This window comes from Colletotrichum jinshuiense, chromosome 4 (assembly GCF_051148585.1).
Source record: "Colletotrichum jinshuiense chromosome 4, complete sequence".
NCBI classification, from domain to species: Eukaryota; Fungi; Ascomycota; class Sordariomycetes; order Glomerellales; family Glomerellaceae; genus Colletotrichum; species Colletotrichum jinshuiense.
Window position 1 is genome coordinate 1817617 of NC_139311.1, and position 27404 is coordinate 1845020.

The following is a 27404-nucleotide window of genomic DNA, read 5'->3' on the forward strand; positions in this document are numbered from 1 at the left end:
CCCCCCTCCCCCTCCGACGACGCCGCGGAAGCACCTAGACCCATCCGCTTCGGCCCGGGCCCTGGATGATTGCGGACTGAACACGTCGTCCGAAATCAAAGTGGAGCGCCTACCAACTAGTTGTGAGCCTTGGGCGAGATTCGGTACCCCCCTACGAAAGTGGCTAGGCGTGTGTATGGGGGCCACATGCCGGCAGGGAGTTTCATGCGGCCCGGACAAGCTTGTCCTCATTTTCAGGTGGCGTGGCAAAAGATGGCTGAATCGTCGAGTACAGCGGCGAGGGCAGCATCTGTTACTGTTCTGAATCTCTGCGGAAGGGCTGAATGGCTGATCGGCGCCTCTCCCGGCAGGTCTTAACTTGAAGTGCTGCATATAAAGTCACCCTGTGCGTGTGTTCTTGTGGGTTGGCAGACGGCACGACTACTTTCTCGCGAGGACCTCGCGCGCGCAGTATAGCCCGAACCTATCATCTACCTTGTACAGAAAGGTTTGCAGGAGCTGAGGAGGGGGTGCCTCTTCCCGCGATTGGGGGTTGACGCTTGGCAGGCCGGATATGTGGCCGCTTGCACACCGCAAAGACAACGGGAGCGGGTTGCATTATTCCCCTCCACGATTAGACGTTTACATTTCCTTGTCCAGTTCTTGTAAGCACCCCTGGTGTAGTCCATTGAGCCTGCGGGATTGTCTTGTAGCGGATTGGGCAATCCCACATCATAAACAAGGTGGCGCACCTTTTGTCATTTTGTGGGCGATGGTCAATACGGCCAAACACTGTGTTTATTTGAAGACCGATCTCTCAAGTTACAAGTCATATAAAACGTAGCTCAGAGTACATGAAGGGGCTGCTGACGATTGTATTGTCAACTGGGCGGGCTTCTCGCATCACTACTCCCCATAAGGTTGAACAGTGGAATTGCCGGCCACGATGACAAGATGGCGGTGAGTGACGATAGATAGATGCAGGCGACGAGGCCCGCCAAAGACGAGGCGGACAGTGTTGTTCTGGACAGCCACCAGGAAATCAGATATCTGACGATGTTCAGAGTGCGAGGGCCATGCGCCAAAAGAAAACAGAGTGACGCTGCGGCGGCCATGCGGCGGGTGAACCGCCATTCTCACCAACTGCATGAGCAACCCGCATGTACCCTGGGGTTCTCAGCCCTCTCAGGCCTGTCCTTCCCTGGAACTGACTCCCACTGTTGGCAGAACCCTCGTCCACCCCCTTGTCGGCCATATGCAAGCACTTGATGGCCTGGCCAATTTCAAACCATACCCCTCAGCGCGCAGGACGCGTTTGTCTCGAGCTCTGCTCGACACGACCCGTGGGCGATATCACGTGATTACGGATGCGTCCCGTCCCGTCTTCACCAGTCAACGGCTGACGATCCGTCAATTCCCTTGCAGTCTGCCATCGATCGGGGTCTGGTATAAGTGGAAGAAGCCGTCTGTTGCGCAAGAGGCTACTGCGGGCACTCACGATTCTCGGGGTATAAATCAAGCCATCTCTGCCTCCCTCTCATCAACACCCTTTTTGATTTGCATCGCACCTCTCCTCTCATCGTTTTTAAATTTGCCTACGAGCCCTTCTTTATCTTTTGCAAACAATCTGCCGCCCAGGACTCCACGGCCGGAACACAGCAATGAAGGCTCCCGCCCCGAAGCCGGTCGACAAGTATTGCGCCCATCCCGGCTGTCCTTGGTCACGCAGTCTGCGTAAAGACACCCACCGGCAGCACGTTTCCAAAGCCCACGGGAAAGGGGAACACATCCCGCATTGCAACATTATCATGTCTAAAGCCGGAGAAGACATTGAAGCCCACAAGAAAAACTGCTGTGTCTATAGGGCTGTTGAGCAGCAGAAGACCGGCTAGGAACGCCCCCCTGACAAGCCCAAATAGGGGACTGCGAACTCCTGACTACCCACAAGGTAAGGTTGATCGAAGACTTGGACTTTTTGGTAGCCGTGCTGATCTTGGAAGCACTCGCAAGGCGACACGGTGAAGCCTCGCCTTCTCAGATGTGGCGACGGGAGATTCCTGGAAATGTGCTGGTGTAAAAGGCGTATCAGGGGAAATGAGTGGGCAATTGGAGAAGGGAGGTCATGAGCGAACTTGAAGGAAAGCTTTTCCAAATGCTGGCCATTTGATATGCAATCCGCCAGGTTGCTTTCATTCGTTTCTAGTCACGCTTGGACATAGACCCAATCACCACTCAAATTCAAATATACCGAGCTTTGGCGGCTTCACGAAGTCCAAATCCGAAATAAAGTGCGGAGGGAGAATATGCAACGCCGTTAATGCGCCCTCTGTCCCAGCCTCCTTCTTCTTCCAGGTGCGAAGTCATAATGTCAATGCCACTTGGCATTGTGCCGCCAGAACAACTGACCCCGAACTTCTCGAGCCCTTCAAGTTTGCATGAGCCGAACTTCGAGACCACCCACACTGGGACAACAATTATTAAACGTCATGTTCGGAAAGTGCACGGCAATAAATGTGTTTGGCAGCCAAATTTGTGTGCGATTTTCACGCAACCATCATCCGAGCTGGCACAGAAGGGATGCAGGAGTGACTCAACTCTGAGTTGTGTTGCTGCGAGACGGAGTGGCAGGCCATGTGCTCTCGTCCCATGATACTAGGAATGTATGCGCAGAGAAACAATCGAGGGTACTCAAGGCCCCCAAAACATATTTAGGGGGTTGGCCGGAGGGTGCCTGCCTTCCCACGGCTGTGCTGTTGATGTTGGTTGAGTCGCAGTACACTGAATAGACATTGGCCAGGTCAATACACCAGCGATGGAGTCAGACACCAAACGGACTCCAAAGTTCGAAATATCCTGTAGATTCAATGGCTGGTCTCTGGACATTGGCTTGATGATGTGTATGTGTTCGAGTCTGCGAGGCGTGCGAGATGGCGGGAACTCCTGCGGGCTGGATTGGTCGAAACCGCATGCCGATCCCCAACGGCAAACAAGTACATGCCCGCAGCATCGAAGCAAAAAAAGTGATTTGCCGATCCTCTGAGTAGAAGAGTGTTTTGGTTAACATTGATTTTTCTCCCTTAGTCGTCTCTATGCAGCCTGGTTTCCAAGCATAGCTGCCCGACCGGCTTAGGCGGTTGCCAAAGGGGCTTCTACCGCAACGAACTCAATGCAAAGCGTCCATAAGCTGAGTAGCACCAACCTCTCCTGAAAATTTGGGCACTTCAAGGCCAAGCTCAGACGCGCACCTCGTCAAGCTTCTTCACCACGTCTTCGTAGAACCTCATAGAAAGTCTCGCGGCAACCGTATCGTCGGTCTCGACGTCACTGTCAGCCAGCCCGAGGTGTTCTCCGCCGGCGATGCACTTCCTCGTGGCCTCCTCGAACACCTCCCCCATGTTGGCGCCAACTTCGGCGATGTAATCCTCCAACAGCAGGCATTCTCTGACTTTGATGGCTCGGCTAGGCTTCCATTTTATGTCAAAGCCGAGGACTTTATCCACCGGCGCCCAATGTGCAATCTCGACGAAGAGGACTCCGAGGCTGTAAATGTCGAAGCTCTTCTTGAAGCGCTCCCTCTCGGCGGGGTTCATCAGCTGAACCAGCGGGTGCCGGTACAAGTTGTATTCCGGGTCGTTCCCGGGGGTTTCTGTAGCCTCGTCGCTGCGAGCGGGGCGTGAGTAGTCAAACCCGGTCAGGTAGGGTTTCGCATAGTTGACGCGGCCGTTCTGGGTTCGGAAAAAGACAATGTTATGACTGCGCAGACCCTTGTGGAGCCAATTGACAGCGTGTAAGTACAGCAAGCAACTGCTGATGGCGTGTGACAACTTGATTCTCTCGGTGACCCGGGGTTTTCGTTCGTTTTGGAGGAGCTCGCGCAGCGATACCGGGGGCAGCGATGGGTGCAGCCCGTCGTCGTTGGGCCTTTCGAATACAAGCCCCAGCTTCCGGTTCAAGCTCTCGTCGTCTGCCGCATCGTCTTCGGGCCCCGACATGTCGAAGAAGCCGAGACAATGGAGCGTCCGAAAAGCCTCAGGCTTGGGGCTGTGATGCAGGAGCGCGGCAAGCTTTCCAACCCTGTCAATAATGACTCTCCGTGGGGGCGACTTGTCGTTTTCAGTTTGGCGCTCGTACTCCTTCCATTCTATCCACACCCTTTTCTCTGCTCCACCAGCGCTGCAAAGGGTTGCCTCGCATCTTGGTTCCCCGAAGTCGTCGGGGTCCTCGTCAAGTTCAATCATGTTTCGGTCCAGAACCAGCTTGTCCCGTTGGCCTGGTTTCCCGAGCTCCAAGGACATAGCCGTCGCTTCGTCCCAGGGCCGTTGTTTGTCTGATTCCATCGACTCGTTGAAGGCTTTGAACTTGGCTAGTTTGGCAAGAAGCTCGAGCCCGTCCGCATTCTGGGATCGGTGGGCCTTGGACATGGATGAGATGTTCAGTGGCGCGTTGGCTTCCAGCTTCAAGTTCAAAGCCATTACTAGCCGTCCTAAGTCTGCGATTCGGTGGTGCAGTTGTAGAACACCACGATTCGTATCTTGAACCGTGTCGCGAATCTCGACTTGCATGCGGGCGTCCAGGATGTCCGTCATGCTATCGTTCAGCGCCGAAAACCGAGAAAGAAGGAGTTCAAATGCGGCCTTGTCGAACGAAACCCAGGCCAACCTCACAAACGTTTCTCGAGACTGCTCCTTGAGCTTGGACATGGCTCGCTTGATGAAATGCTTCCGCTTCTCCGGCAATGGGAAGTTCGCAGCAGCAGCGTCCTTTTCTGGATTTTCGAGAATGGCATCTTGCTCAGTAACCGGCTTCAGTCGCTCATTGCGGCGTTGGTGATGTTCAAATTCCTTAAACAAACACTGAACCTGAACCAGGAGGTCGAGAACAGTTGTCCGATGTAGGATAAAGGTGTTTGACTGGAGTATCTTATCTTTCTTGTTACCTTCCAGATCGAGGAGACCGGAAGTCTCACTCCACGCAAATAGCCTCTGTTGCTCTATCCGCAACCTGAGGTTGAGGAACTTGCAGTCTTCGGGGAAGTTCTTGGCTGTGATGAGCAACTGTATGCCTTGGCCCCCATTAGTATCCAGATGATAAGTTCCATTACATGTCAGTTGTCATTACCTTGTATGCAGCCTGTATAAACCTGAAGCCCAATTGACGCCACTCCTATGGCTAAGCCGGCGGCCGAGACGGGATCCATGACGCTGTGTGTTAGATGATTACCTCCTGGCGGGTCAAACTTCCTTGACACGCAGTGCGATAGATTCGTAGCCCCAGGCTACTACTAGTATGCGATCAGAGGGAGTCGAGTTTTATGGCGTTGTTCTCCAGTGCGTATGTCCTGCCTAGACATGATTGTCTCGCAATATTCGTCGGTTGAGTAACGTTGAGTAACCCGGTGAGTTGACGGCAAGTGAGGGGTGTCGGCTGCGCATCAGCTGGCACCGGCTGCTGGGGTGGACAACTGCCTGTGGCCCATCCCCTACACCTTCGAGAGCCTCTACTTTGTCCATCTCAATTGCAGCACGCATCATCCTAATCCACCCTGTTTTTGTTCCCCTTCGATTATACAATAAATTTTTTTTATTTTCCTTTTATACGGTATTATATATATATATATATATATATATATCATAGAAGGCCCCCTCATTTTGTCTCAACCGGGAACCTTTGCCTGTTTGCTTCATCAACTGCCTTGCGTACCCCTGTTACATTTTGTAGGACGGTTGGGTGATCGGAATGCACGCATATACTGAATGGCCGTCCGTCGAAGCCAAAACTGAAGATATTGCCGTCGGCATCCTTGCCTTTGTCTTCTAGCGAAGCCGAAAGAGCCCGCTGATGGCAGAGCTCTGGAGTCGCAACCTTGGACTTGGCCACAGGCAAGAGCTTGCCTTCGGGGGAGTAGTCGATGTCAATGTAAACTTCTCCCTGGAAAGGAATGCCCAGCTCCTTGCACATGGCTTCCTGGGTGGCGTTTTGGGAAGCGTAGACTGGGATGTTGTTCCCGAAGGTCGCGCAGGCTTCCAAAACTGCCCTCATGATGGTCTCGTCTCTCTGCATGTAGAAAAAAAGCTCGCCGTGCGGCTTGATGTGGGACAGCTCCATGCCCTCCGAGTTCAGTATGGCCTTGAGGGCGCCGACCTGATACAGAACCATGGCGTACATGTCCTTGGGGTCGATCTCGATCTTTCTGCGGCCAAACCCGAACATGTCTTGAAGCCCGGGATGGGCTCCAGCCTTGACGCCATGCTTCTTACACAGACGAACGGTCTTGAGCATAATGGAGGGATCGCCTGCATGGTACCCACATGCAATGTTTGCAGCATCGATATACGGCATCAACTCATCATCCGGCCCCTGGGATTTGATTTCAGTTACGCTAGCAATGGCTAAGCAGCGTGCGATATGTGTAAACCAACAAACTCACCATCTTCCAGCGGCCAAAGCCTTCGCCCATGTCGGCGTTGATTTCATATTTGCGTGCAAGCCCTGAGGCCATTCTGTGCTGTTGAAAAAGGGATCTCTGCCCAGGGCAGGGTGGGAGGGGGAAGGAAGAGTGACGTAATGGCAGACGTTGGAATATACGTGAAGGAGACATCTTCTCTTCTTCCCTCGAATTTGTATGCTCTTGATAACCGTCGGTAACTGAGGGAGGGCACTGTTGGGGTAGAAGTGTCCTTGGAGTTGGGGATTACTCCAACAAGACAATGGGACTTTTGGAGCAGGACAACTAAGCTTTCGCAGCGTGCATCAGGTGGTTTTTATCGCTGGAGCACTAACCAGGGAGTGAACGATAGCAGTGGATCCCTATATCAGCCCCGCCCGGTAATTAATCAAGGGTCTGTCTCCAAGCGGAGTAAGAGGTGCGCCTACTATTAACGCCCCGACGGCTGCTACCGTTAGCTCTGGGAACGACATCAAAGTGGTCACTGAACTTGCCAGAAGGAGCACACCCCTCACCTCCACACTTCAAGCTTCCATGCCCCTCCCCGACGATCCCTTATCTCGAATCGAACCGGCAACCCGGCAATGCCACTGGACGCATCACCACAGAGCCAGGTCATGACTTCACCAGGGCAGGATAAACCCCCGATCACCCCGTATTCTGTGATATCGGCAGTTGGGGTAAGGACATGGAGCTTCGCCCAGCATGTACACCGGCCCGGTGTAATGTAGGTACGTTCTTGATTCCGCATTACATAGATACGGACGAACGGATCAAACTAGCTCATATACTGTCAAACGTATGAATGACCCCAGGCCTCCGTTGCGTTGTTGCCCTCTTTCCCCATAGAGTTCATCAGTTGATACTCAATCAAACAAACCTGTTGATGACAGCGCCTCATCCTCAACGGCGACATGAAACCCAACCCACTCCAGAACATCAAGAAAGTCTTGGTGGCTAACCGAGGCGAGATTGCCGTCCGCTGCATCAAAGCCTGCAGAGAATTGGGTGTTCGTAGCGTTGCTGTCTACACGGACGCTGACGCGACTTCATTGCACGCTCTGCTGGCGGACGAGGCGATCGTGCTGCGGGGTAACAACAGCACCGCCTATACCGACGGGTAGGTGTCCAAGTGCGTGTGTGCGTTGTCTCGTGAAGCTAATCGGCTGAGGGGGAAAGCGATGCCATCCTAGAAATTTGTCGAAGCACTGGTGCAGACGCCGTATTCCCCGGATATGGCTTCCTAAGCGAAAATGTCGAGTTTGCCGATGCCGTCACAACCGCAGGCATTGCCTTCGTCGGCCCTTCGTCAGCGTCGATCAAAGCCATGGGCCTCAAACATGAGGCGAGGTCTATCGCCGAAGCTGTAAACGTCCCCGTTATCCCCGGCACTTCGCTTATCCCATCGACCCACGAGGCAATTGAGGGTTCCAAGAAGCTCGGGTTCCCCGTCATGCTGAAAGCTACCGGAGGAGGCGGCGGTATGGGATTGCAGATATGCTACGACGACGACGACGTCCCCAAAGCATTCGCTATGGTGGAAAGCCGGGCTGGCGCGCTCTTCAAGAATAGCGGCGTTTTCCTAGAGAAGTACTACCCCCGCTCTCGGCATATCGAGGTGCAAGTCTTTGGGAACGGTGCCGACGTTGTTGCGTTTGGAGAGAGGGAATGCTCCCTGCAACGGCGCCACCAGAAGGTGGTCGAGGAGTGCCCCAGCCCATTCGTGGAGCGAAATCCCGGCCTGCGCGAGAAAATGCTGCAGGCGGCAGTAAACTACGCTTCCCAACTGAAATACAAGAGCGCTGGCACCGTTGAGTTCCTCGTCGACGATGAGACTGCCGACTTCTTCTTCCTCGAGATGAACACACGCCTACAAGTCGAGCACGGAATCACCGAATTGTGCTACGGAGTGGACCTCGTTCTCTTGATGCTTCGGCAGGCCGACTATGAATGTGGTGGACTGCTCGGCATTCCTTCAGATGAGCTGCGGAGCATTGGGCGACCACAACCGCTGGGTTCAGCCATCGAGGTTAGAGTGTATGCAGAGGTGCCTCTGCTCGACTTTGCTCCAAGCCCCGGTCTCCTCCAGCACGTAAAATGGCCAGAAGGCGATGGAATCCGTGTGGATACATGGGTGAAGAGCGGCCAGCAAATCACCCCTCTCTACGACCCATTGATTGCAAAAGTCATGGTGCATAGTCCCGATGATCGAGCAGCTGCCCAGAAAAAGATGCTTGCGGCGCTGGCCGATACGGCTTTGCAAGGCACACAAACCAACTTGGAGTACCTGTCGAAAGTCCTGCAATCCGACGCGTTCGTCAAAGGTAACACGCTGACCAACTTCTTGTCTAATTTTAAAGTCGAGGCTTGTGCTGTGCAAGTACTCAATCCTGGCGTCTTCACTACGATCCAGGACTACCCTGGACGCACAACGGTGGGACACGGCGTACCACCTGGAGGCCCCATGGACGACCTGAGCAGCCGGGCAGCGAACATTCTTGTTGGTAATGATGCCCAGGTTGAGCTTCTTGAAATCACCATGACGGGCCCAGAGCTTAGGTTTCACGAGTCAGCCATTATTGCCGTCTGTGGTGCTCAGGTACCCATATCTGTTGACGGTCGGGATCAACCAATGTGGTCTCGGATCATTGTGAAGCAGGGCGAGACGCTGAAGATTGGCAACGTCATCGGTGACGGACTCCGGACCTACCTGGCAGTCAAGGGCGGTTTTCCTGAGATACCACTATACCTCGGTTCCAAGTCCACGGCTCCAGAGCTTGCGTTTGGTGGTTTCCAAGGACGAAAGCTGCAGACCAACGATATCCTAGCCCTCGCCCAGGAGTCAGGTGCTTGGGCTGCTGAGGCTGTGCCGTTCTCATTGCCTCAACAAGCCGTCCCCGACTACGAAATCTCAGAAATATGCTGCCTCAACGGACCTTACGGCTCAGAAGACATACTCACATCGGAGGGCATGGAGACTATAACAAATTCTCGATGGACTGTTAGCCACAACAGCAGCCGAAGTGGCATACGGCTGGAAGGCCCGCGCCTCAAATGGGCGCGCTCTACTGGTGGTGGTGGCGGATCCCACCCATCAAATGTCTTTGACTATGGCTATCCCAACGGCGGTGTCAACTGGACAGGAGAATATCCAATCATTTTTTCGCGCGACCGGCCGGATCTCGGCGGGTTCGCATGCCCCGTAACTATCTGCTCGGCCGAAATGTGGAAGGTTGGACAGCTAAAAGCGGGCGACGCTGTGAAGCTGCGACTTGTCGCCTTTGACGATGCCCTCGAAATTACCCGTGGGAATGAGGCTTACCTGCAGTCCTTGGCTGCGCTAGTAGAGGGAAAGGAAACCACGATCCCGTCGCTCAGGTCAGAATTCGGCCCCCAGGCCACTTCTTCCATCCTCCGCATGACCCAGCCTGTGGGCGATCATCCCCGCGCCACTTATAGGCAAGGAGGTGATACCTCCATAATCGTCGAGTATGGCGATCAAATTGCCGACTTGAGAAATACGGTCTGCGTCCACCTCCTCAAAGAAAAGCTCACCGGTCGAGTTTCTGCCGGTGTGCGCTGTGAGCCGAACCTGGCCACACTTACCGTGCACTACGATCCATGCCAGATACACCAGTCGGAGCTTCTTGAAACCCTCACGAAGCTCGACGAGAGTATTGATGAGATAGTGGGTATAAAAGTGCCTGTCCGGGAAGTCAGACTGCCGCTGTGTGTGGACCATCCAACTGTCGAAGAAGCTACGCAACGATATATGGAAAGTATCCGACCTACCGCAGCCTATCTCCCGGATAACGTCGAATATCTCCGCAAGAACAACGCTCTGGAGTCTCGCCGTGATGTCTTTGACTCGCTATTGAAGACACCCTGGCTCACGGTTGCTGTCGGCTTCTTTGTCGGAACTCCCATCATGTTCCCGCTTGACCCTCGATACGTCTATACAGGTCAGAAGTATAATCCCAATCGTGCTTACACCCCCAGCGGCTCCGTCGGTCTAGGTGGCTCATTGCTAGCTATTTACCCCGTTGCTGCCCCAGGTGGCTACCAGCTCATGGGGCGCACGTTGGGTACCTGGGACATGATGGGGACTCGGCCGGGCTTCTCCCCTTCGCGGCCGTGGCTCTACAATCACTTCGACATTGTCAAGTTCCACGAGGTATCAAAGGAAGAATTTGACGAGGCGGAGCGTGACTTCGTGGCGGGGAAATACGTCTTCGAAATTTCCGAGAGGCTTCTCAATATGGATGAGTACATTGCCAAGTTCGACGCGGCAGCCCGTGATCCGGCGCATCAAGAATGGCGCAGGCGCCAAGTTGCGGCAGCAAAAGAGATGGGAGATCTAGAGCAACGACTTTTTGGCGAATGGAGTGTTGCTAAGGCATCGGATGCTTCGAAACAAGGCGACGTCAATAGTGACGCTGGGTCGGAGACCGGTACCGTTCTGGTCGAGTCGCCGATGAATGCCAATGTCTGGAAAGTCATGGTCGAGGTCGGGGACGTGCTCGAGGACAAGCAGACCGTGGCGATCCTGGAGGCGATGAAGATGGAAATTAAGGTTAACGTTTCCGAGTCGCAGGCAGGGGCAGTGGTTACGAAGATCTCGCGCCCACCCGGAAGTGTCGTCAGTCCCGGTACGCCTATTGTGGTGGCGAAGAAGAGGCCCTAGCTAGGATATTTGCATGTGAGTTACCGACCGTAGCAAGCTGTTATACTTGGCCACATTGAATTAGTTCTGGACTTCTTTTTTTTTTTTTATGATGGACTGTGAAGGTGGGCAAGTACTCTGACCCGTTGCCGCACACAGGTGTTCAGGTCGCCGGATAGCCGTAGTCCCACCTTCCGGCCGCCCCGACCGAGTGCCGTGCCGCAAATGGGCCCACTTCTTCTTGAGCAAATTAGTAATTACAGAGGAGCGATTGTTGGGACCAATTTGGAAACAGCATGCCTGCACCGCATCTGCGCGTACTCCACAAACCTGGGGGCATCCAGGCACGACCGCCTCGTGATGCCATGCTTGAGCTTGTGGAATATCCAGGACACGGGGAACGATGTCACTCTGGTCATGCACATAGACCACCCATCTCGCAGGTTTCCCGAGGCTCTTTCCGATTCGACCTACATAGTATTAACGTTTGATTCAATATTGTTGAAATGCGGGTCAAGCCGGAAAGTTATCGTGTTTTGTCTGTAGGGCTGAGCCGGACCATCATCAGTAGAGCTCAGTGGAAGCCTCCGACACCCGCGACTTCGTCTCAGCCAGGAATAGGTAGGATGCAAATACTGGTTGGCCGTTTTCCCTTTGTGGCCGACAACCGTCATCCCACCGCCGCTAGCCTTTGCCAAGTATGACGTTCAGTTGCGTCGGAAGTATAATATAAGTGGCTGAGAGACACTCGACCTCGGGGGCTTTGGAAATCGCGATAGCTTCAAGTCAGCCGCCGCAGTTCGCGATACGTAAGACACCACGACGATTCCTATCTCCCGCCTGCTTGACGCCTCTCGTCCCCCCACGGCCCAGGGGTTCACCTTCCCGACCTTGGTCCCCGCCGACTGTGACAAACATTGTCACTAGGGCCATACGACCAGCTACGAGACGAGACACAGCTGGGCGCAAGCCACAAGCCACCGTTCGACAATCTAACCCCTACCCGTCATCCGTTCCACCACAAACACTAACAAAGACTGGCCCTGGCACCCAACGCACCTCCACAGCCTCAGCCACCTCAACTAATTAACTTCGGCCCCTGTCAAGTGGAGGAGGGGTTTTACGACGAGCTCAACCCATCGCATCCGTGCGCCGGGGTTGTTTGCTACTTTTCCCTCGAGGCAACGTCACAAGCAAACATTTGTTCGGCTCCTAATATACACTGTCTCGCGCCTCTTTGTCGCCGACGACCTGACCCCCAGGCCCCCCTTTAATTTTTTTCTCCCTCTCTCTCTCTCCCCTCCAGCCAAACCCTCACGCCCTGCGAAGGCAACATTCCGAGTCGAGTACGAACCCTCCCCGGCCACCGATTTCGGGCTCCACGGTAATCGGCCGCATTCAGCATGCAATCCTCGCTGTCTCCCGAGGTCCCACCTCCCCCGGGGAGCATACACAGTAATGGGTCCCCGAATCCTTTGGCGTTTGCGCCCAACTCGGACTCTTCCGCCGACCACGACTCGCCGAACGCACCCTCTTCGGCGACCAGTGATTCCCGAACCCACTCGCAGCCTCCCGTCATAGCAGTGCCCGCTGCGTGTCTCGCTTGTGTGAGTTTGCATTTCACCGCCGCCCCGGACGACACCCCCTTTTCGTTTCGCCCTGCTTTCTATTGGGCCCCCCGAAACACACGTCTTCCGGCGTTTTGGACTGACCCCTCCTTCCTTTCTGCTTGTAGCGTGGGAAGCACCTAAAGTGCGACGGCCAGACCCCTTGCTCGCGATGCCTGAGCTCGCAGTCCGAATGCGTCTACGTCGCCTCTCGGCGCGGCTACAAGGGCCCGAGGAGGAACACCGCCGCCAATCCCAACAAGAGGGCGCGATCCTCGTCCCCGACGTCCACCGTTGCCGTCGGCGACAGCTGTCCCATGCTCCTCGGCGCCAACGGCCCCTCGGTGTCCGCGGCGATGGAGAACTCGATGGCCCCGTTCAACCCCGGCGTCGTCCTCCCGGACACGCCCAGTACAACCTTTGCGGCGACGCCCAACTTCACGAACCTGCAGCTCTACCGCTCATTCGGCGCCGCCACCGGCTTCAACCCGAACCAGCTGGCCCTGGGCGGCCAAGCCCAGCCGGGGGTGCTCGCGCAAGTGCCCGTGCCCACCCTCGCTGAGCGATGTCTCGACTCGTTCTACCACCACTTCCACGCCTCGCACCCGTTTGTGCTTCCCAAGGAGTGGCTGCTCCGAGTCATGAGGGACACCAATGTGGAGCCCCTGCTGGCCTCGATCCGGTGGATCGGCGCTCTCTTCCTCGAAGTAGGGCCCGCGCGGGCCGGCTTTCTGGACGAGGCGCTGCGGCTGGTGCAGGACCCCACCACGACGAGGGACGGGTTCTTCGTCCAGGCCCTGATCCTTCTCATCGTCGGGCTGGACGGCAGTTGCGAGCTGGAAAAGGCCCGCGAGCTGCTTGGCGACGCCGAGCGCGTCGCTCTCGAGGCCGGGCTGAACACCCGCGAGTACGCGACGCAGTACGGGCGCGGCATCCCGGTGCTGGAGGAGAGCTGGCGGAGGACGTGGTGGGACCTGTTCGTCGTGGACGGCATGGTGGCCGGAGTGCACCGCCAGACCAACTTTCTCCTCTTTGACGTGCCCGCCGACGCCGCACTCCCGTGCGAGGAGCACCAGTATCTGTCCGGGGTAAGTGCACACATCACAACGGAATCCCTCGTGGCCCATGGCTGAAGTCGGTTGTGTCCAGAACATCCCCCCGCCCATGACCCTGACGGACCTGGAAGACCAGGACTTCTCCGGGGAGGACAGGGAGTTCTCGTCGTTCGCGTATCGCGTCCTCGCCGGGCGCAACCTGGGCAAGTTCATGCGGGTCCCGCCCATCTTTGGCCCGGACGACGAAAACCTGGCGCGCATCGAGGCCCTCTTGACCAACTGGAGGCTCCATCTCCCGGCGGTCAAGAAGAACGCCCTGGACCAGAAGCTCCAGTCGGACGAGATGATCTTCCAGGCAAACATGATGACCCACGCGTAAGCACCCCCGCCCCCGTTCTTTTCTTCTTTTTTGTCGTGGCTCGCTCTGGCTTCTGATCTCATGCTGGGGGATCGAGGAACTGACCACGGAGCGCAGGACATCCATCATGCTTCACCAACCTCACTCACAGCTGGACTCGTCCCCTGCGCGGTCGGTCACGTCCTGCGCCCCGCACCGGCCGGTCCCGTCGGGCGACCTGTTCAACTCGCACACCAACCACACCGTCACGTCGGCAACCGAGATCAGCAAGATGATAACGCACCGCGTGCCCCTGCTCTCCCACACGCACTTCTTCACCTGCGTCGTGACGCTGTCGTCGATCGTCCACCTGAGCAAGTGGGCGCTATTCTTCATCCCGGACGACGACGACGACCTGCGGCAGCAGATACGGCTGAACATTGGCGCCCTCAACAAGCTATCGTCGGTGTGGAAGGCGGCGGGGACGGCCTCGGGCCAGGTCAAGGGGGTCGCCCAGGATATCTACCGGTCGAAGAAGGCGTCGCAGATCAACCCGTCCTACTGGCAGGGGTTCACGCAGGAGGAGGTGATGAACAGCATTGCGGCGGATGAGACGATCATGAACGACATCGAGACGGGGCTGGGAGCCATACCGATGCCGCCCCTCGACAACCTTCCCTGATAAAGGGGTTTGATCATGGCCCTGGCCACTGTTAACATGATTACAAAGGGGTTCGCTTTGGATAGTGAGAGGGTTTTCCGACACATGGGGGTTTGCCATTTAATGACGAGGAAACGTAAAAGGGGGGTTGTTTGGCAACTGTCCATGCCGATTTTTCCTGGTTAAGCGATATATATACCAGCTCGTGTGATGCACCGAGCAAGTAGGAGCGCGCGTCTGTTCATGTTTGTATTCAGTTTACGGCGACGAACGCTCTGCTCAAACTCTACTCCATATACGCCTGGCGGTGCTCTGATACTGCCGTGCCATGAAATTGGTGGGACCTTGATCTCACCTGCGCGTGTGCGTCTTGGGTCCCAACATGCGATACGCATCTGGCCCACGTGCAAAAACCTTGGTCCATTTGAGATGCTGGCGCGCTACCAAATAGGAAGAGCCTGAATTGAAGATGTTTGAAAAGGTCTTGGCAGGGGAGGGCGGGAAGGCGGGAGGCGCTCTCGAAGGCCGTTGGCGCGAGCGCACGCACGCACGCACGCTAAACTTGGGGCTATCCTCGTTCAACGCGCCGAGCTAGAAAAATGCACAGAAGGTCGTTAGGGCCGCTGTCAAGCAAGCCCATCTCGGGGACCCTCCTCCATGTGGCACGTCGGCGAGGTTGGCTGCGCCGGGGGGGGGGAGCCCTAGCGCCGTTGGAGCACCGAATGCCCACCCCGCGTGGGTCTCGAATCACGGACCTTTACCAAACGGGGGGGACGCCCAGATCCGTCGTTGCATTGCAGTTTGTTTGTTGCCGACTCCAGGTGTTTCCTGGCGCATCTCCTGCAGATTAAGCCGGAGATGTAGACCATTTTCTTTAAGTGTTACACTGATAAGGGATGAGAACGAGAAAACGTGAGGGGTAAGAGGGGGAGGGTTGTTTTCCCCGTCCTTTTCGTCCTTCTCTTTTCCAACTGCCACCACCATTCGGAATCCGCAAGGGAAATTAGGTGAATGCCTGCTCAACGACAAGACCCCCCCCCCCCCCCCCATGGCGACGCAGCATCTCGGACGCACGCAGGGGTGCGTTATTCCCCATTCTTTAAGCTAGACCGGATTTTTGTTTATTTTCCTTTGCTTGCACGTTTCGGAGAACCTAAAATGTCAGCCCTCTTGAGGGCAGGGCTCATGAGGATAGTAGATTGCCCAATCAATCGCCCTGCGGAAAAGTCGAAGGGGGTTACACGGCCGGGTACGCCGCCTGCGGGGACGTGCATGAGAGTAAGCGGAGGTGGAGGCGGTGGGGACCCCGTAGCCACTCGGCGTCCATCGACCGTCCGAACTGGCTCCAGCTCGGGGACCACTTATATGGTAACGTCTCCTCCCCGTCAGCTTCACACACACACACACACACACACACATTTGAGTTCAGAATTGGGTAGCTTCTTCTTCGGTTATCGGTGGGACACATTAACTTGTTCCTGAGAGGGAGGGATCAGGCGACATCGTCAATGGTAATGCGGCAGAGCCGCGAGAGCCGCCCAACATTAAATGGTTGGTGACCCCCGAGGTAGGCCACCCCACTCGGGCCGGCTTGGAGATCCCGCTGCGCAGCCACTCAGCATGTGCTCCCTCTCGTCTAGGTAAGCTTTTCCTCACATCATGATTTTCATCATGGGCAGGGGTCGGTGCATCGCATCTGGACCCCTGGGGGGGCTTAGTGTACCGTTTCGCCGGCAACACCGACCCCCGGGAACTCAGCACCGCTTATGATGATGCGTGGCCATGCACGGAAGGATTGCCTAGAATGCTTGTGGGTACGGTCCCCGCCGCCCTTGCCCGGCCCGCTACACCCCTTGTATCGGCGGCCCAGGGGGGCCGCATCTTTTGGTCGCCGATTACTGCTGCTCGCCTAGTCCGTGTCAGAAAAAACGGAGGCCTGCCAATTCAGCCTCAGATGTGGTGATGATGTATGGGCCGGCATTGGGCCGCGCTCTCCTTGGCGGCAGTCGGCTCAAAGAAGCGGTATAGAAAAAATCTCATGCCGTGGCCGTTGATATAACACCCCGATGGCCATCGCCAATGGTCACGCTTCCCTTGACGTGAAAAGCCACTCGACATCACTCTCAGGATTATATTGGCTAGGGGTGAAGAGACAAGAAAAGACATGGCGAACAACGGCAGCGACGCCTACTGGGCGAAAAAGGAGCACAGCAACATGTCGCACAGCGAGGCCGAGGGCCTCTCCCAGCACGATGCTGAGATGATGGGGGCGTCCGACGCCCACCTCCTCAACAGCACCGTCCATAACATCTCGTGGCAAGGCATCAACGTCACCGTCAAGGACAGGGAGACCAAGAAGCCGAAGAACATCGTGGACCGCGTCGATGGATTCGTGCAAGCGGGTGAGCCCTCCCGCCTTCTTGTGTGACGTCGTTTTCGGGCTAACAAGCAAACGCAGGCGAGGTGTGCGCCCTCATGGGACCGTCCGGCTGCGGCAAGACGACGCTCCTCAACGTCCTCGCGGGGCGGCCCACCAACGCCTCCGGCGTCGAGGGTTCCGTCCTCGTCAACGGCGTGAAGGTGTCGCGCTCCGAGTTCCGGCAGATCAGCTGCTTCGTCGAGCAGGAGGACGCCCTCATCGGGTCGCTCACCGTCCGCGAGACGCTCCTCTTCACCTCGCGCCTCTCCAGCACGAGCTCGCTCCCCGCGAAGGAGCGTCTCGCCCGCATCGACGGGCTGCTGGCCGCCTTCGGCCTCAACGACCAGGCCGACACCATCATCGGCACCCCCATCCGCAAGGGGATCTCGGGGGGCCAGAAGCGCCGCGTGGGAGTGGCCAGCCAGCTGATCACCAGCCCCAAGATCATGTTCCTCGACGAGCCGACGAGCGGGCTGGACTCTGCTGCTAGTTACGAGGTCATTAGTTACCTCAAGACCGTCGCCAAGCGTAGTAACGTGAGTCCATTATTTCCCTTTTTTTCCCCCTTTCTTTCTCTCTCTCTTGTCTTCCCACCTTGAGCAACGCGGCGATGCTAACCAAGAGGGACAGCTCATTGTGATCGCCTCGATCCACCAGCCCTCCACCTCAACCTTCAACGTCTTTGACAAGCTGCTCCTCCTCTCAGGGGGGAAGACGCACTACTTTGGCCAGGTCAACGCCGTCGTGCCCTACTACGACTCCCTGGGCCTGCCCATCCCCATGCAGGTGAACCCGGCGGAGCACGTGATCGAGCTGGTGAACACCGACTTCGCCAAGGACAAGCTCCAGGCCGCGCGGAAGCTGGAGGCCATGCACATCGTCTGGAACCGGTCCGCCCCCGCGCAAGAGCTGAGGGCCGCCATCGCCTACGCGCAGAAGTACTGCAACCCCGTCGTGGCCGGGGAGACGGAGAAGAAGCCGGGCCTGCCCAGCTTGGTGCTCACCCTGCTGCACCGGAGCTTCGTCAAGAGCTACCGCGACGTCGTGGCCTACGGGATTCGCTTTGCCATGTACACTGGTGAGTTGCGCCGGCCGCCGCCCCTCTTCCCCTCTCGTCCCCGATTGCACAACGCTGACAAGAAACCCAGGCCTCGCCATCATGATGGGCACCGTCTGGCTCCGCCTGTCCACCAACCAGGAGTCCATCATCCCCCTGACCAACGCCATCGTAAGTGACCTCCTGCTGCTACTGCCAACACCCCCCTTGGCCCCCACCTTCCTTTTCTGACATTTGCGACACAGTTCTTCGGCGGCGCCTTCATGTCCTTCATGGCCGTGGCCTACGTGCCGGCCTTCCTCGAGGACCGGAACCAGTACGTCAAGGAGCACCACAACGGGCTCTACGGCGCCACCGCCCTCCTCGTCTCCAACTTCCTCATCGGCCTGCCCTACCTCTTCCTCATCGCCCTCATCTTCTCCAGCATCTCCTACTGGCTGTCCAACTTCCGCCCGACGGTCGGCGCCTTCTTCGTCTGGGTGCTCTGGCTGTTCCTCGACCTCCTCGCCGCCGAGAGCCTCGTCGTGCTCTTCACGTCGCTGTTCCCGAGCTTCGTCGTCAGCCTCGCCCTCGTCGCCTTCGCCAACGGCCTGTGGATGTCGGTCAACGGCTTCATGGTCAGCCCGACGGTGCTCAACGCCTTCTACAAGTACGCCTTCCACTACTGGGACTACCAGAAGTACGTCTTCGAGGGCATGATGCACAACGAGTTCGCCGACCGCGTGTACTCGTGCGCCGCCGGCTGCCAGTGCATGTACCAGACCCCGCTCGCCGCCGAGTGCAAGATCGCCGGCCAGGGCGTGCTCGACACGTACGGCTACACCGAGGACCACTTTGCGCGGAACGTGGGCATCATGCTCGGCATCGTCGCCGGGTACAGGATCGCGGCCTGGGTTGTACTGAAGATCAAGACGGGCTGATCGAGGGAATTTGGGAGAAGGGCGGAGGGGCGGCACGAGAAAGTCGAGTGTGTATGGCGGTATGGTCCGCGGGTGTGCTTGAAAGGTGGCTCGGCGTGCATTTACCGTTTTTTTGGTTCTTGGATTGCTTTTGGAATCTGCTTTTGGATCGTGTCTCTGATGTATTCCGGGAACCAGGCCGGGGGTCAGAATCGGGGGGAAAGGGGCGAGGGGAGGGGCGTTTGGTTGTGTAAAAAGAAAAAAACCTAATGTTTTGGCGTCGGTCGGGGTTCGGTGGTGTAAGATTACCAGGTGGGCTTGAATAGCATTTGTATTACACTCTAATTTACACGCTCACGCATACACACATCCACACAGCTTGTGGAAAGTGCTTCAGAATGTCCGAGGGCTCCCCCCCCCCTCCGGTGGCGCCGTGCTTGACTGGTACATTTGTTCTTACATTGTTGTGAATGAATACACTGGCAGCTAATACCCGCTGCCTGTTTCTCGGGGGTATAAATCAGCGCCTGCTCCGACATGAAAGACCGACATGGCCTCCCCCTTCACCCAGCCCAGTGTATCCCGAACCCTAACTTTTGAGCCACCATAGCGGATAAGATAACAGAAAACACATCGCGCCTAGACTAGGCATTTACAACAAAAAATCATACAGGCCCTCCCTTTTCATCGTACACGCTATATCCTGGAGCTGGGCCCGGACCGGCCCATGCCCTTCTCCTTCTGCCACGTCCACCGGTTCTTGTTCTCGAAACGCGGGACAAACTTGTTTCTGCCGAGCGCGTCCGAGACCGTCATGGTCTCGACGGGGACCAGCACCGGGTCCGACTGGTACGGCAGCACGCTGCGCTCCTTCTTGGGCCGCGGCGCGCGCGGCTTCTTCTCCTCCTGCACCTTGAGCGCCTGCCTCCTGTCCTTGAGCACCTGGCTCAACTCCATCTCGGTGTTGGCGATCTGCGCCCTGAGGAAGTAGGGATCGCTCGATGTCGAGTCTTCGAGCGTTTCCATGACCGGCGTGCGAGGCGTGTACTCGATGCCGTCCAGCTTCGGCGCGTGCGCGGGGTCGGGCACGATGGAAGGGTCGAGGCGGGCCTCGGCACCCTTCGCGAGCAGGCCGGTGATGTCAATACTCTCGCCGGGAGCAATGGGCGTCTTGTGGCTCGGCGTCACGCAGTCCATGTCGACCTCCTTGCGGAGGACGTGGTCGATGTCGATGGCAGAAAAGTACGCTACCGACTGTGGTAGGTCGTTGATTCCCACCTGCTGGGCAAACATCGCTCTCGTCCAGAGGTTCGCCACCTGCAGGGCCATGGCGGCTCGGTACTTGTCGTGGTCCTTGACGAGGTATCGGATCTCGTCGTGGACGGTGATGGCAAGGCGGGCTTCGATGTTGAAACGCCGTGTGAGGTAGTCCATACCCACAATCAGGAGGTGAAGGTAGTCCACGCCCGATGACTGGATGGCCCAGTTGATGCGCGACGTCAGGTAGCCGTTTTGGTTGATGAAGCGGCGCATCAGAGCCTCCGTGATACCGGCCCCGAGAACGAACGTGCGCGGCCGCTCCTGCGCAGCGAACTCTTCAAGCTTGTTGAAGACGAATGACTCGGTTCCGCCGCGCCAGAATTGCCGCTTGCTCAGGACTGACCTGCTGGTCTTGGTGCCCTTCGTCTTGGCATACAGCCTGGAGGCGACCTCGTTCGTTTCCTTGTCAGACAAGTTCGGGTTAAACTGCCTGAGGAGTTGACCGGCAAACTTGAGCCCGGCGCCGTAGATTCGGCCATAGTTGAAGACCTTGGCATCGTTTCTCGTGATACCAAGGATGCCAGCTGTCCGAGAGTGGAGATCGGTGCCGGCAGCCTTGGTGCCCTCCAGGGTCATGAATCCAATGGCGTTGCCGCCGTGGAGTTTGAAAGTTGCGTCTCCGACCAAACTTGCGATCCAGAGCTCCTCCGAGTCGACGTCGGCACCGACGAAGCTGTAGCCGGGTGGCGCCTTAACCATCGATTTGAGTTCTGATCCAACTCGGTCCTTCTTCGCGTTACTAGCTGTGAGCCACGTGTTCTCCACCGCTCTTCTCGTGATGGTGCCCATGGGTATCACCTGGGGCAGGATGTAGCCTTGAACCTGTTCGGGGTCCTTCTTTTTCTTGGAGCTCGCCTCCTTGCTCCGAGACGGCTGCGCCTTGTTGGGGAGGTCGTCCTCGTAGACAACCATCTGCGACGAGATGCGGTCGCGAGCACTAATCCAGTACGAGCACGAAGCGTTCATCTCCAATGCTTTCTTGGCGTACGGATACTCCGACGACAAGGTGCCCTTCTCGAAGTATGCCAGGTAGCCCTTAGCCATCGGGTTGACACACCGTGCTGTAGGCCCGTCCTTGTGCGGTAACTTGAAAAAGATGCCGTCTTCTTCCAGCAGCGCAGCATCACTCTCAGAGTCTGAGAAGTCGCACTCGACCATCTGCTTTTTTTGGTAGTTATCTGCTTCGATCATCGGCACCCGAAAGGTCCAGCCGTATTTGTCCGACCAGAACAACGGATGGTTGTCCCACGAAAGCTTGAGCAGCAGGGGTGCAATACGAGTCCGCACCGTGACGTTGATCGGTGAGTCGTTCTTTGGGAACAAGTCTTTGTACCACTGAGGCATGCCGGGCTTCTTCTGTCTCGCAGCCGGCCGGGGAGGGTCATTCTTCTTTTTGCCCTTGACCATCTTGATTTCCTGGCCAGACCAGTCCAGCTGCTTCATCCAGGGATCGTTGCCCCATTTCTCTGGGTCGTCCTTGATGGCTAGCGCTCTCTCAGTCAACCCAATCAGGCGCTCCTGCACTGCGTCAGAGAGCTCCCGGTAGGTGGCCTCGGCGTTGGCAATGTACGCATCCCAAGTTTTGTTTACGGGAAGGATGACAGATGACAGATGCCGCAACGCTGCAAAGCTGACGGGATGCGGGCAGGTGTCCAAAAAGTTGGGGAACACAATCTGGTACACCCGGTGAGTGATGGCGACATCGGCGGCGCAGTAGTCGAGCAGGTTGTCCAGTTTACTTAGAATTTCTGCCCTGTCCAGTGTTCCCATCTCGTCGCGGATGGCCTTGTCGATGGTGACGTCGAGGTGGAACTTGGCCACGTCCCGGAGCGAGTTGACCGAACTTCTTTCAACCCATAACTCCTCCTCTTCTTGTCGCAAGGCACTGTTTCCCAGCAGCTCTGCTAACTGCACATCGTCGGTCTGGCTGGCGATTTTGTCCCTCAGTTCCCGGCTCTTTTTGTGCTTCATCCAGGTTGGTCTCTGCTGTGAGCACATGCCGTTTACAGCCACATGGAGCGACATAGTATCCAGGAAAGAGTTACGGGTTTGCTTCGTGTCGTACTCTTCCAGTATCCTCGCCCTGTCGTACCCGATATTATGTCCTACTATTACGCGCTCCTTTGTCGGGTCGCCCATCGGAATGAGATGCCGGTCGGACTCGGACTCGCCCAGGAGCCAAGGAGACAGCCACGCATACCATGCAGTCGGGCTTGAGGCGCAAGCCATGACTGCAAATGAACTCTGCTTCCACATGACTTCGGTGTCAAAACAAAGCATGGACTCGTCGGGCGCATCGACTGCTTCTGTCTTGCCATCGGGATAATATTTTGTCCAGCCGCTCCGGCGAACCCATTTTCGCGGCTTCGGTGGCGCGCTTGCCCTCGCGAACTGCTTAGCAAAAGACAGATACGGCTCGGCACAGTCGACGGCAAGCTTGTAGAAGTGCTCGTCTAGGGTTCGTCCTTGGAGGTCGGGTAGCTCGAATGCGATGGGGTCGCTATTGTCGGTATTCTTGCCGAGTAAATCGTGTCGGCGCAAGTGGTCTTTGGCAAGGTCTACAAGCTCTCTCGGCGGCGGGGTGTTTCCGTCGGGGAATATTTGCTCGTATACGTGGGCGCTGAGATGCTGGACACCGATATCGTTGAAACGTGACTGCGACGGAACTGTGATCGTCAGCGAGTGAATAGGCAAGCATCCGGATGAGAAGATGCTCGTACATGCTAAACTCCGCTGTCGCTCGTTAGCACTCTCGGTTGAGGCGTCTGCAGCGATCGCAGACTGCCAGCGTACGTGGGAGCGCCATGCAACGCGATGAAAAGTATGGTGTCTGGCTAGGCGGACGAAGCTCGCAGTTGAACCCCTCAGGACATGGTTTGCAATTTCGACCATCGTTTTGGCCGGTCGTGCAGCATAGCGCAACAGACTGGGTATATTATATAGTTTTTGCAGAGTCTTTGTCGCAAGACATGACCCCAAATGTGCGGTGAGGATTGCACGGGCGCAGGAGGGGGGGAGAGAGGACGATGCGAAAGATGGATGAAGAGGGACACTGGAGATGTCGAAAAAAACGAGAGTTGCCGTCACCACTGTGATAGGCGTCACGATAGGGGTCAGAAGAGGGGCGCGTTAGCTTTAAGGTAGGTAGGTCCTTGGGGCAGGGATTGGTAGCCAATCGGTAGCTTTGGGTTACCTGCCAGGCAAGCTTTGCTCACCTGGTCGTATCCACCTTTTAAGGGTCTTCCGCCCGCCTGGAAAGGAACATTTGCCTGATGCCACAGTTCCCGGGGGGAAAAAGGCCGATTCAGCCATGCGGCGAGTTGCCATCTTCCCTGCCGGAAACATGTCGATATGTTTATTTGTAGCATAATCGTTCGCTGCTAGATCTGCTTATGTGGCCTCGTATTTCTCATAAAGGCCACGGCCGGGCGACTGACTATACACGGAGCCTCCGATCTTCTGTCGGCGGTGTGGGGCAGTAACTTCCGGACCGGTAGGGTGGGTATTCCATCGGAATGCTATGCACCTTACATATACTATGATGCAAGGCATTTATTAGTAGGCGTTAGTTTTTAGCCTTATTGGGCAATTTATAAGACAACAAAATCCAGGATCCGTCCTATTCCAAAGCATATGAGAGCTGGCTGCCAGAGTCCGCCATTGCCTGGACAGTCGGATCGGCAAACGGGTGAATACCTACTGGTAGGGGTTTTCATCTGCCCTGCATCACTTTGGCCATAACCTACTTGTGAGTAAGGTTGTCGTCGACTCCAGTTAGCACGAAGCGCTGCGCCGTGTCCCCAGAGAGTAGGAATGGTGAAGCGCACACTCAACTACCGCTCATCACGTGTGGCGACTACGGACTACAGTACGTAGCGCACGAACGGTCCAGATCCGGGTATCTATCTGTGTACACATGATGCCCGGTGCAAATGGCGACCTGGCGGCCATCTGTGCCGCGCTTGTCGAGCCGGTCTCGGCCAGCTTGAGACCTGGCTCAGCTCGGCGACTAATCGCAATTCAGTGCCCAAAGTAGAGCTGCCTCTGGCAAACAAGGAACGAACCCAGGTGACGCTTGCTGCATGTAGCCGTCCAACGTTGGGGCCCGGACTGCACACCAGAGACAAAGACGGCGGCAGAGACAGAGCCAGAGCCAACAAAATTTGCCTGTTTGCTTTTTCGAGTCCCATCTCTTCTCCACTCGCCCCTTTCCAACCCGAACATTGCGGTTGCTGTCTGACGCGATTGGCAAATCCGAGGCGAAGATCGATCGGAGCATGTCTTGCCGCCAGTTGAGACTGAAAAGCTGTGGACGATAAAAAAAGTGCCAGTTGCCAACGACCGACCTGGGCGACCGGCCATCCAGCGCCGCCGCACTTGCCGCTGCCATACTGACGCTGGAGCCCCCTGCCCACGTCCCGTCCCCCCAAAAGAGCCCACAACCACTGGTCATCAATCCCCGAATCCGTGGGCTAAACCCCGAACCGACGACACTGGGTGTCCCACCGTCATCCCGCCTTCCAGGGCCCCCCCACTCCTGCCCTTCACCACATAGATATGGCCAAGGATCCCTTTGTCGAGCTTCGCCCTCCCTTTCGTGGAGACTTGCCAGGTAAATAACTATTTTCTTTTTTACGGTACCGAGTTTCGTCCCGAGCATATCACAAAAAACCTTCGTTTCTGAACACTCAATTTACTTTCCCCCACGCAAAAAGACAATCACCCGCGCCTCCTCCTACCTCCCATGCCAGGCCTCATACCATTTCTACCCACGCCTCCTCTGCCACAGCCGACAAGAACCGCCTCTTCCTCGGCCTCAGGTCGCCCGGCGAATAGCTTCCTCGGCGCGGACCGGGGTGCTGTACGAGGCAACAGCAGCCAGGCTCCCATCGAGCTTGACGACGACCCAGAGCCCGCACCAGCTTCAGGGCCTCCAGCCGCCACTCACACCCAACCACAGCAGGACGTCCACTTCGACCACCTCTGGGGCATACCGACTCCAGACAGCACACAACACCAACACCCTCTGCCTCCTTTCTCCGACTTTGCCGCCAACCTGGATTACGAATATTCTAACTCGACTGCGCTTTTACCGAGTGGCGCCCCGCAGACGCCTGGCCACGAACCCGGCAGCGACGACTTCCTCTCCGCACTAATTGACGGGAACTTCTCCTCGCCATCTTCATACCCCCAATTTACACAGGCCTCTTCAGGCACCCAGCAAGCGAATCGTGTCCCGAGTCCCCCAAACCAAGTCGGCCGCCATCCTCCTGGCACTTCGCTCCGACCGAACCGCCCTGCCAGTAATACCAACACTTCGTCACAGAACCGTGCCGTTGCGACGGTAGCTTCCCAGAGACCGACGCCGCACCCCACATATCTCGACAGCGAGGTTGAAGAGTCGCTTTTCGTAAGCTCGGACGAGGAGTCTAAAGACACGATGCCAGTACAGACGCGCCGGAGAGCTTCCACCATAATCAGCTCCGACCACGAGCCAGACGATGTCGTGGCCCCTACGACGCGAAAGAGGACCGCCCCTTCCTCTGCACCCACGCGGGGAGCCGCTGCCCCCAAACGGCGGCGCACATCACAGACCCAAGCCACACGAACTCAGATTACATCCAGCGCCCCACAAGAAACCGTGCCAAACACAGAAAGCGACATCTTTGGCGACGAGGAAGACGAGTCCGACAAGGGAAAGGTGAAAGATGGGGACGTCATCGATCTTGCTGTCGCGAATGAGGTACCGGAGGAGATGCGAGTGCCCAAGGAAGACAAGAGAATCAAGATCTCGGCCTTCCAGTGTGTCATCTGCATGGACGATGTCACTGCGTTGACAGTCACGCACTGTGGTATGTGGATTGACCGCAATACACCCTTCTTTGACATGCTGACAGCGCTGTTAGGCCATTTATTTTGCTCCGAGTGCCTCCACTCTGCGTTGAACGTGGACGCCACCAAGAACAAGTGCCCCATATGCAGGCAAAAGGTCGAGACCAAGGACCGGAGCGAATACACTTCCAAGACCAAGGGGTTCTGGCCCTTGGAGCTCAAGTTAATGACGGCAAGCCGAAAAGGGAAACAGCGGGCATAAATACGCTCTTATGAGGAAAGTACATACTCTTAAACCGCAACGAAATCCTGCGTCGCGGAAAACATTTCATTTCGAACACTCAAGACGGGGGGCATAGCCTGTTTTAGCGGGAGGAACTCGAGTTACGGTACACGAAGGCACGAAAGGGGGATGGAGGGAGGAGGGACGCATAGGACAGGTTTTTTTGAGCATTTTCAGTGCGTTTTGGGGAAAGGAAGCTGGCCATGTTTTTTGTGATACCCGTTCATCTTGTATTGCGCGCGCGAGGGAGAGCGAGGGCGCCGGGTCCTGGCATCTGTGCCGTAGCATAGACGAAACAACATCCCGCCACGCGGGAATCGCGTACTCTGTTGTCGTCTTGTGCCTGCATCGGATCTCATTGTTTTTTTGGCCGTGACTGCTTAGGAGTGGAGATTGGGCGGCAACGGCGAGGACGGCAGCGGCGCCGGCGACAACGCGCGAAGCCGGCAGAAACCAAGCTCGACACACGAAAGAGACGCTGCGAGACCTGGGGTTGCTTCATGGCCCTGGCCGTCACGGCAGTTCGGAAGAGATGCATGCACCACCTTATTCGCACCGTTGGGTTACGTCCGAGTCGTCTTGTCGCAACTCTACAGTACGTCATTCAATACATGCTTTCTCTCTCTCTCTCCGGGTAATGCCTTCCCGCAGATACGAGGTATGACCGCCGGTCAGTTTCCCTCCCCTTTCCGGCCCTCCCTCTCCTGAACGCCTGGTTCTATGCACGGATGACATCTACGCTGGGGTTTTTAACTTTTAGGTCCGTCGTTTTTTTTCTTGGTAAGTATTCCTCCGCCGATTATTGCTCGTCACCATCTTGTTTGTACAGGCTCCTTGTCCGCGTAAT

At 56.6% G+C, this 27404-nt stretch overlaps 6 protein-coding genes across 6 annotated transcripts; 4 read left to right on the forward strand and 2 right to left on the reverse strand.

The window, feature by feature from the left end:
* Positions 1 to 3212: 3212 nt before the first annotated feature.
* Positions 3213 to 6478, reverse strand: EsH8_IV_000457 (HeLo domain-containing protein; the record flags this gene model as incomplete). The annotated part of the gene is made up of 3 exons (XM_083265347.1): positions 3213 to 5033; positions 5680 to 6336; positions 6407 to 6478. 3 exons carry the CDS (start codon positions 6476 to 6478, stop codon positions 3213 to 3215), a joined length of 2550 nt encoding a protein of 849 aa, XP_083124242.1.
* Positions 6479 to 7338: 860 nt separating this feature from the next.
* Positions 7339 to 11108, forward strand: EsH8_IV_000458 (allophanate hydrolase subunit 2-domain-containing protein; the record flags this gene model as incomplete). Its single annotated transcript, XM_083265348.1, has 2 exons — positions 7339 to 7544; positions 7604 to 11108. The coding sequence occupies 2 exons, from the start codon at positions 7339 to 7341 to the stop codon at positions 11106 to 11108; spliced, it is 3711 nt and encodes a 1236-aa protein (XP_083124243.1).
* Positions 11109 to 12490: 1382 nt separating this feature from the next.
* Positions 12491 to 14768, forward strand: EsH8_IV_000459 (Zn(II)2Cys6 transcription factor; the record flags this gene model as incomplete). Its single annotated transcript, XM_083265349.1, has 4 exons — positions 12491 to 12694; positions 12823 to 13782; positions 13844 to 14124; positions 14225 to 14768. 4 exons carry the CDS (start codon positions 12491 to 12493, stop codon positions 14766 to 14768), a joined length of 1989 nt encoding a protein of 662 aa, XP_083124244.1.
* Positions 14769 to 16911: 2143 nt separating this feature from the next.
* EsH8_IV_000460 (P-loop containing nucleoside triphosphate hydrolase protein) lies at positions 16912 to 19143 on the forward strand (the record flags this gene model as incomplete). Its single annotated transcript, XM_083265350.1, has 5 exons — positions 16912 to 17149; positions 17206 to 17702; positions 17797 to 18244; positions 18315 to 18394; positions 18469 to 19143. The coding sequence occupies 5 exons, from the start codon at positions 16912 to 16914 to the stop codon at positions 19141 to 19143; spliced, it is 1938 nt and encodes a 645-aa protein (XP_083124245.1).
* Positions 19144 to 19818: 675 nt separating this feature from the next.
* On the reverse strand, positions 19819 to 23334 carry EsH8_IV_000461 (DNA-directed DNA polymerase gamma MIP1; the record flags this gene model as incomplete). The annotated part of the gene is made up of 2 exons (XM_083265351.1): positions 19819 to 23108; positions 23163 to 23334. 2 exons carry the CDS (start codon positions 23332 to 23334, stop codon positions 19819 to 19821), a joined length of 3462 nt encoding a protein of 1153 aa, XP_083124246.1.
* Positions 23335 to 25186: 1852 nt separating this feature from the next.
* EsH8_IV_000462 (uncharacterized protein) lies at positions 25187 to 26536 on the forward strand (the record flags this gene model as incomplete). The annotated part of the gene is made up of 2 exons (XM_083265352.1): positions 25187 to 26294; positions 26349 to 26536. The coding sequence occupies 2 exons, from the start codon at positions 25187 to 25189 to the stop codon at positions 26534 to 26536; spliced, it is 1296 nt and encodes a 431-aa protein (XP_083124247.1).
* Between the last annotated feature and the right edge of the window lie 868 nt (positions 26537 to 27404).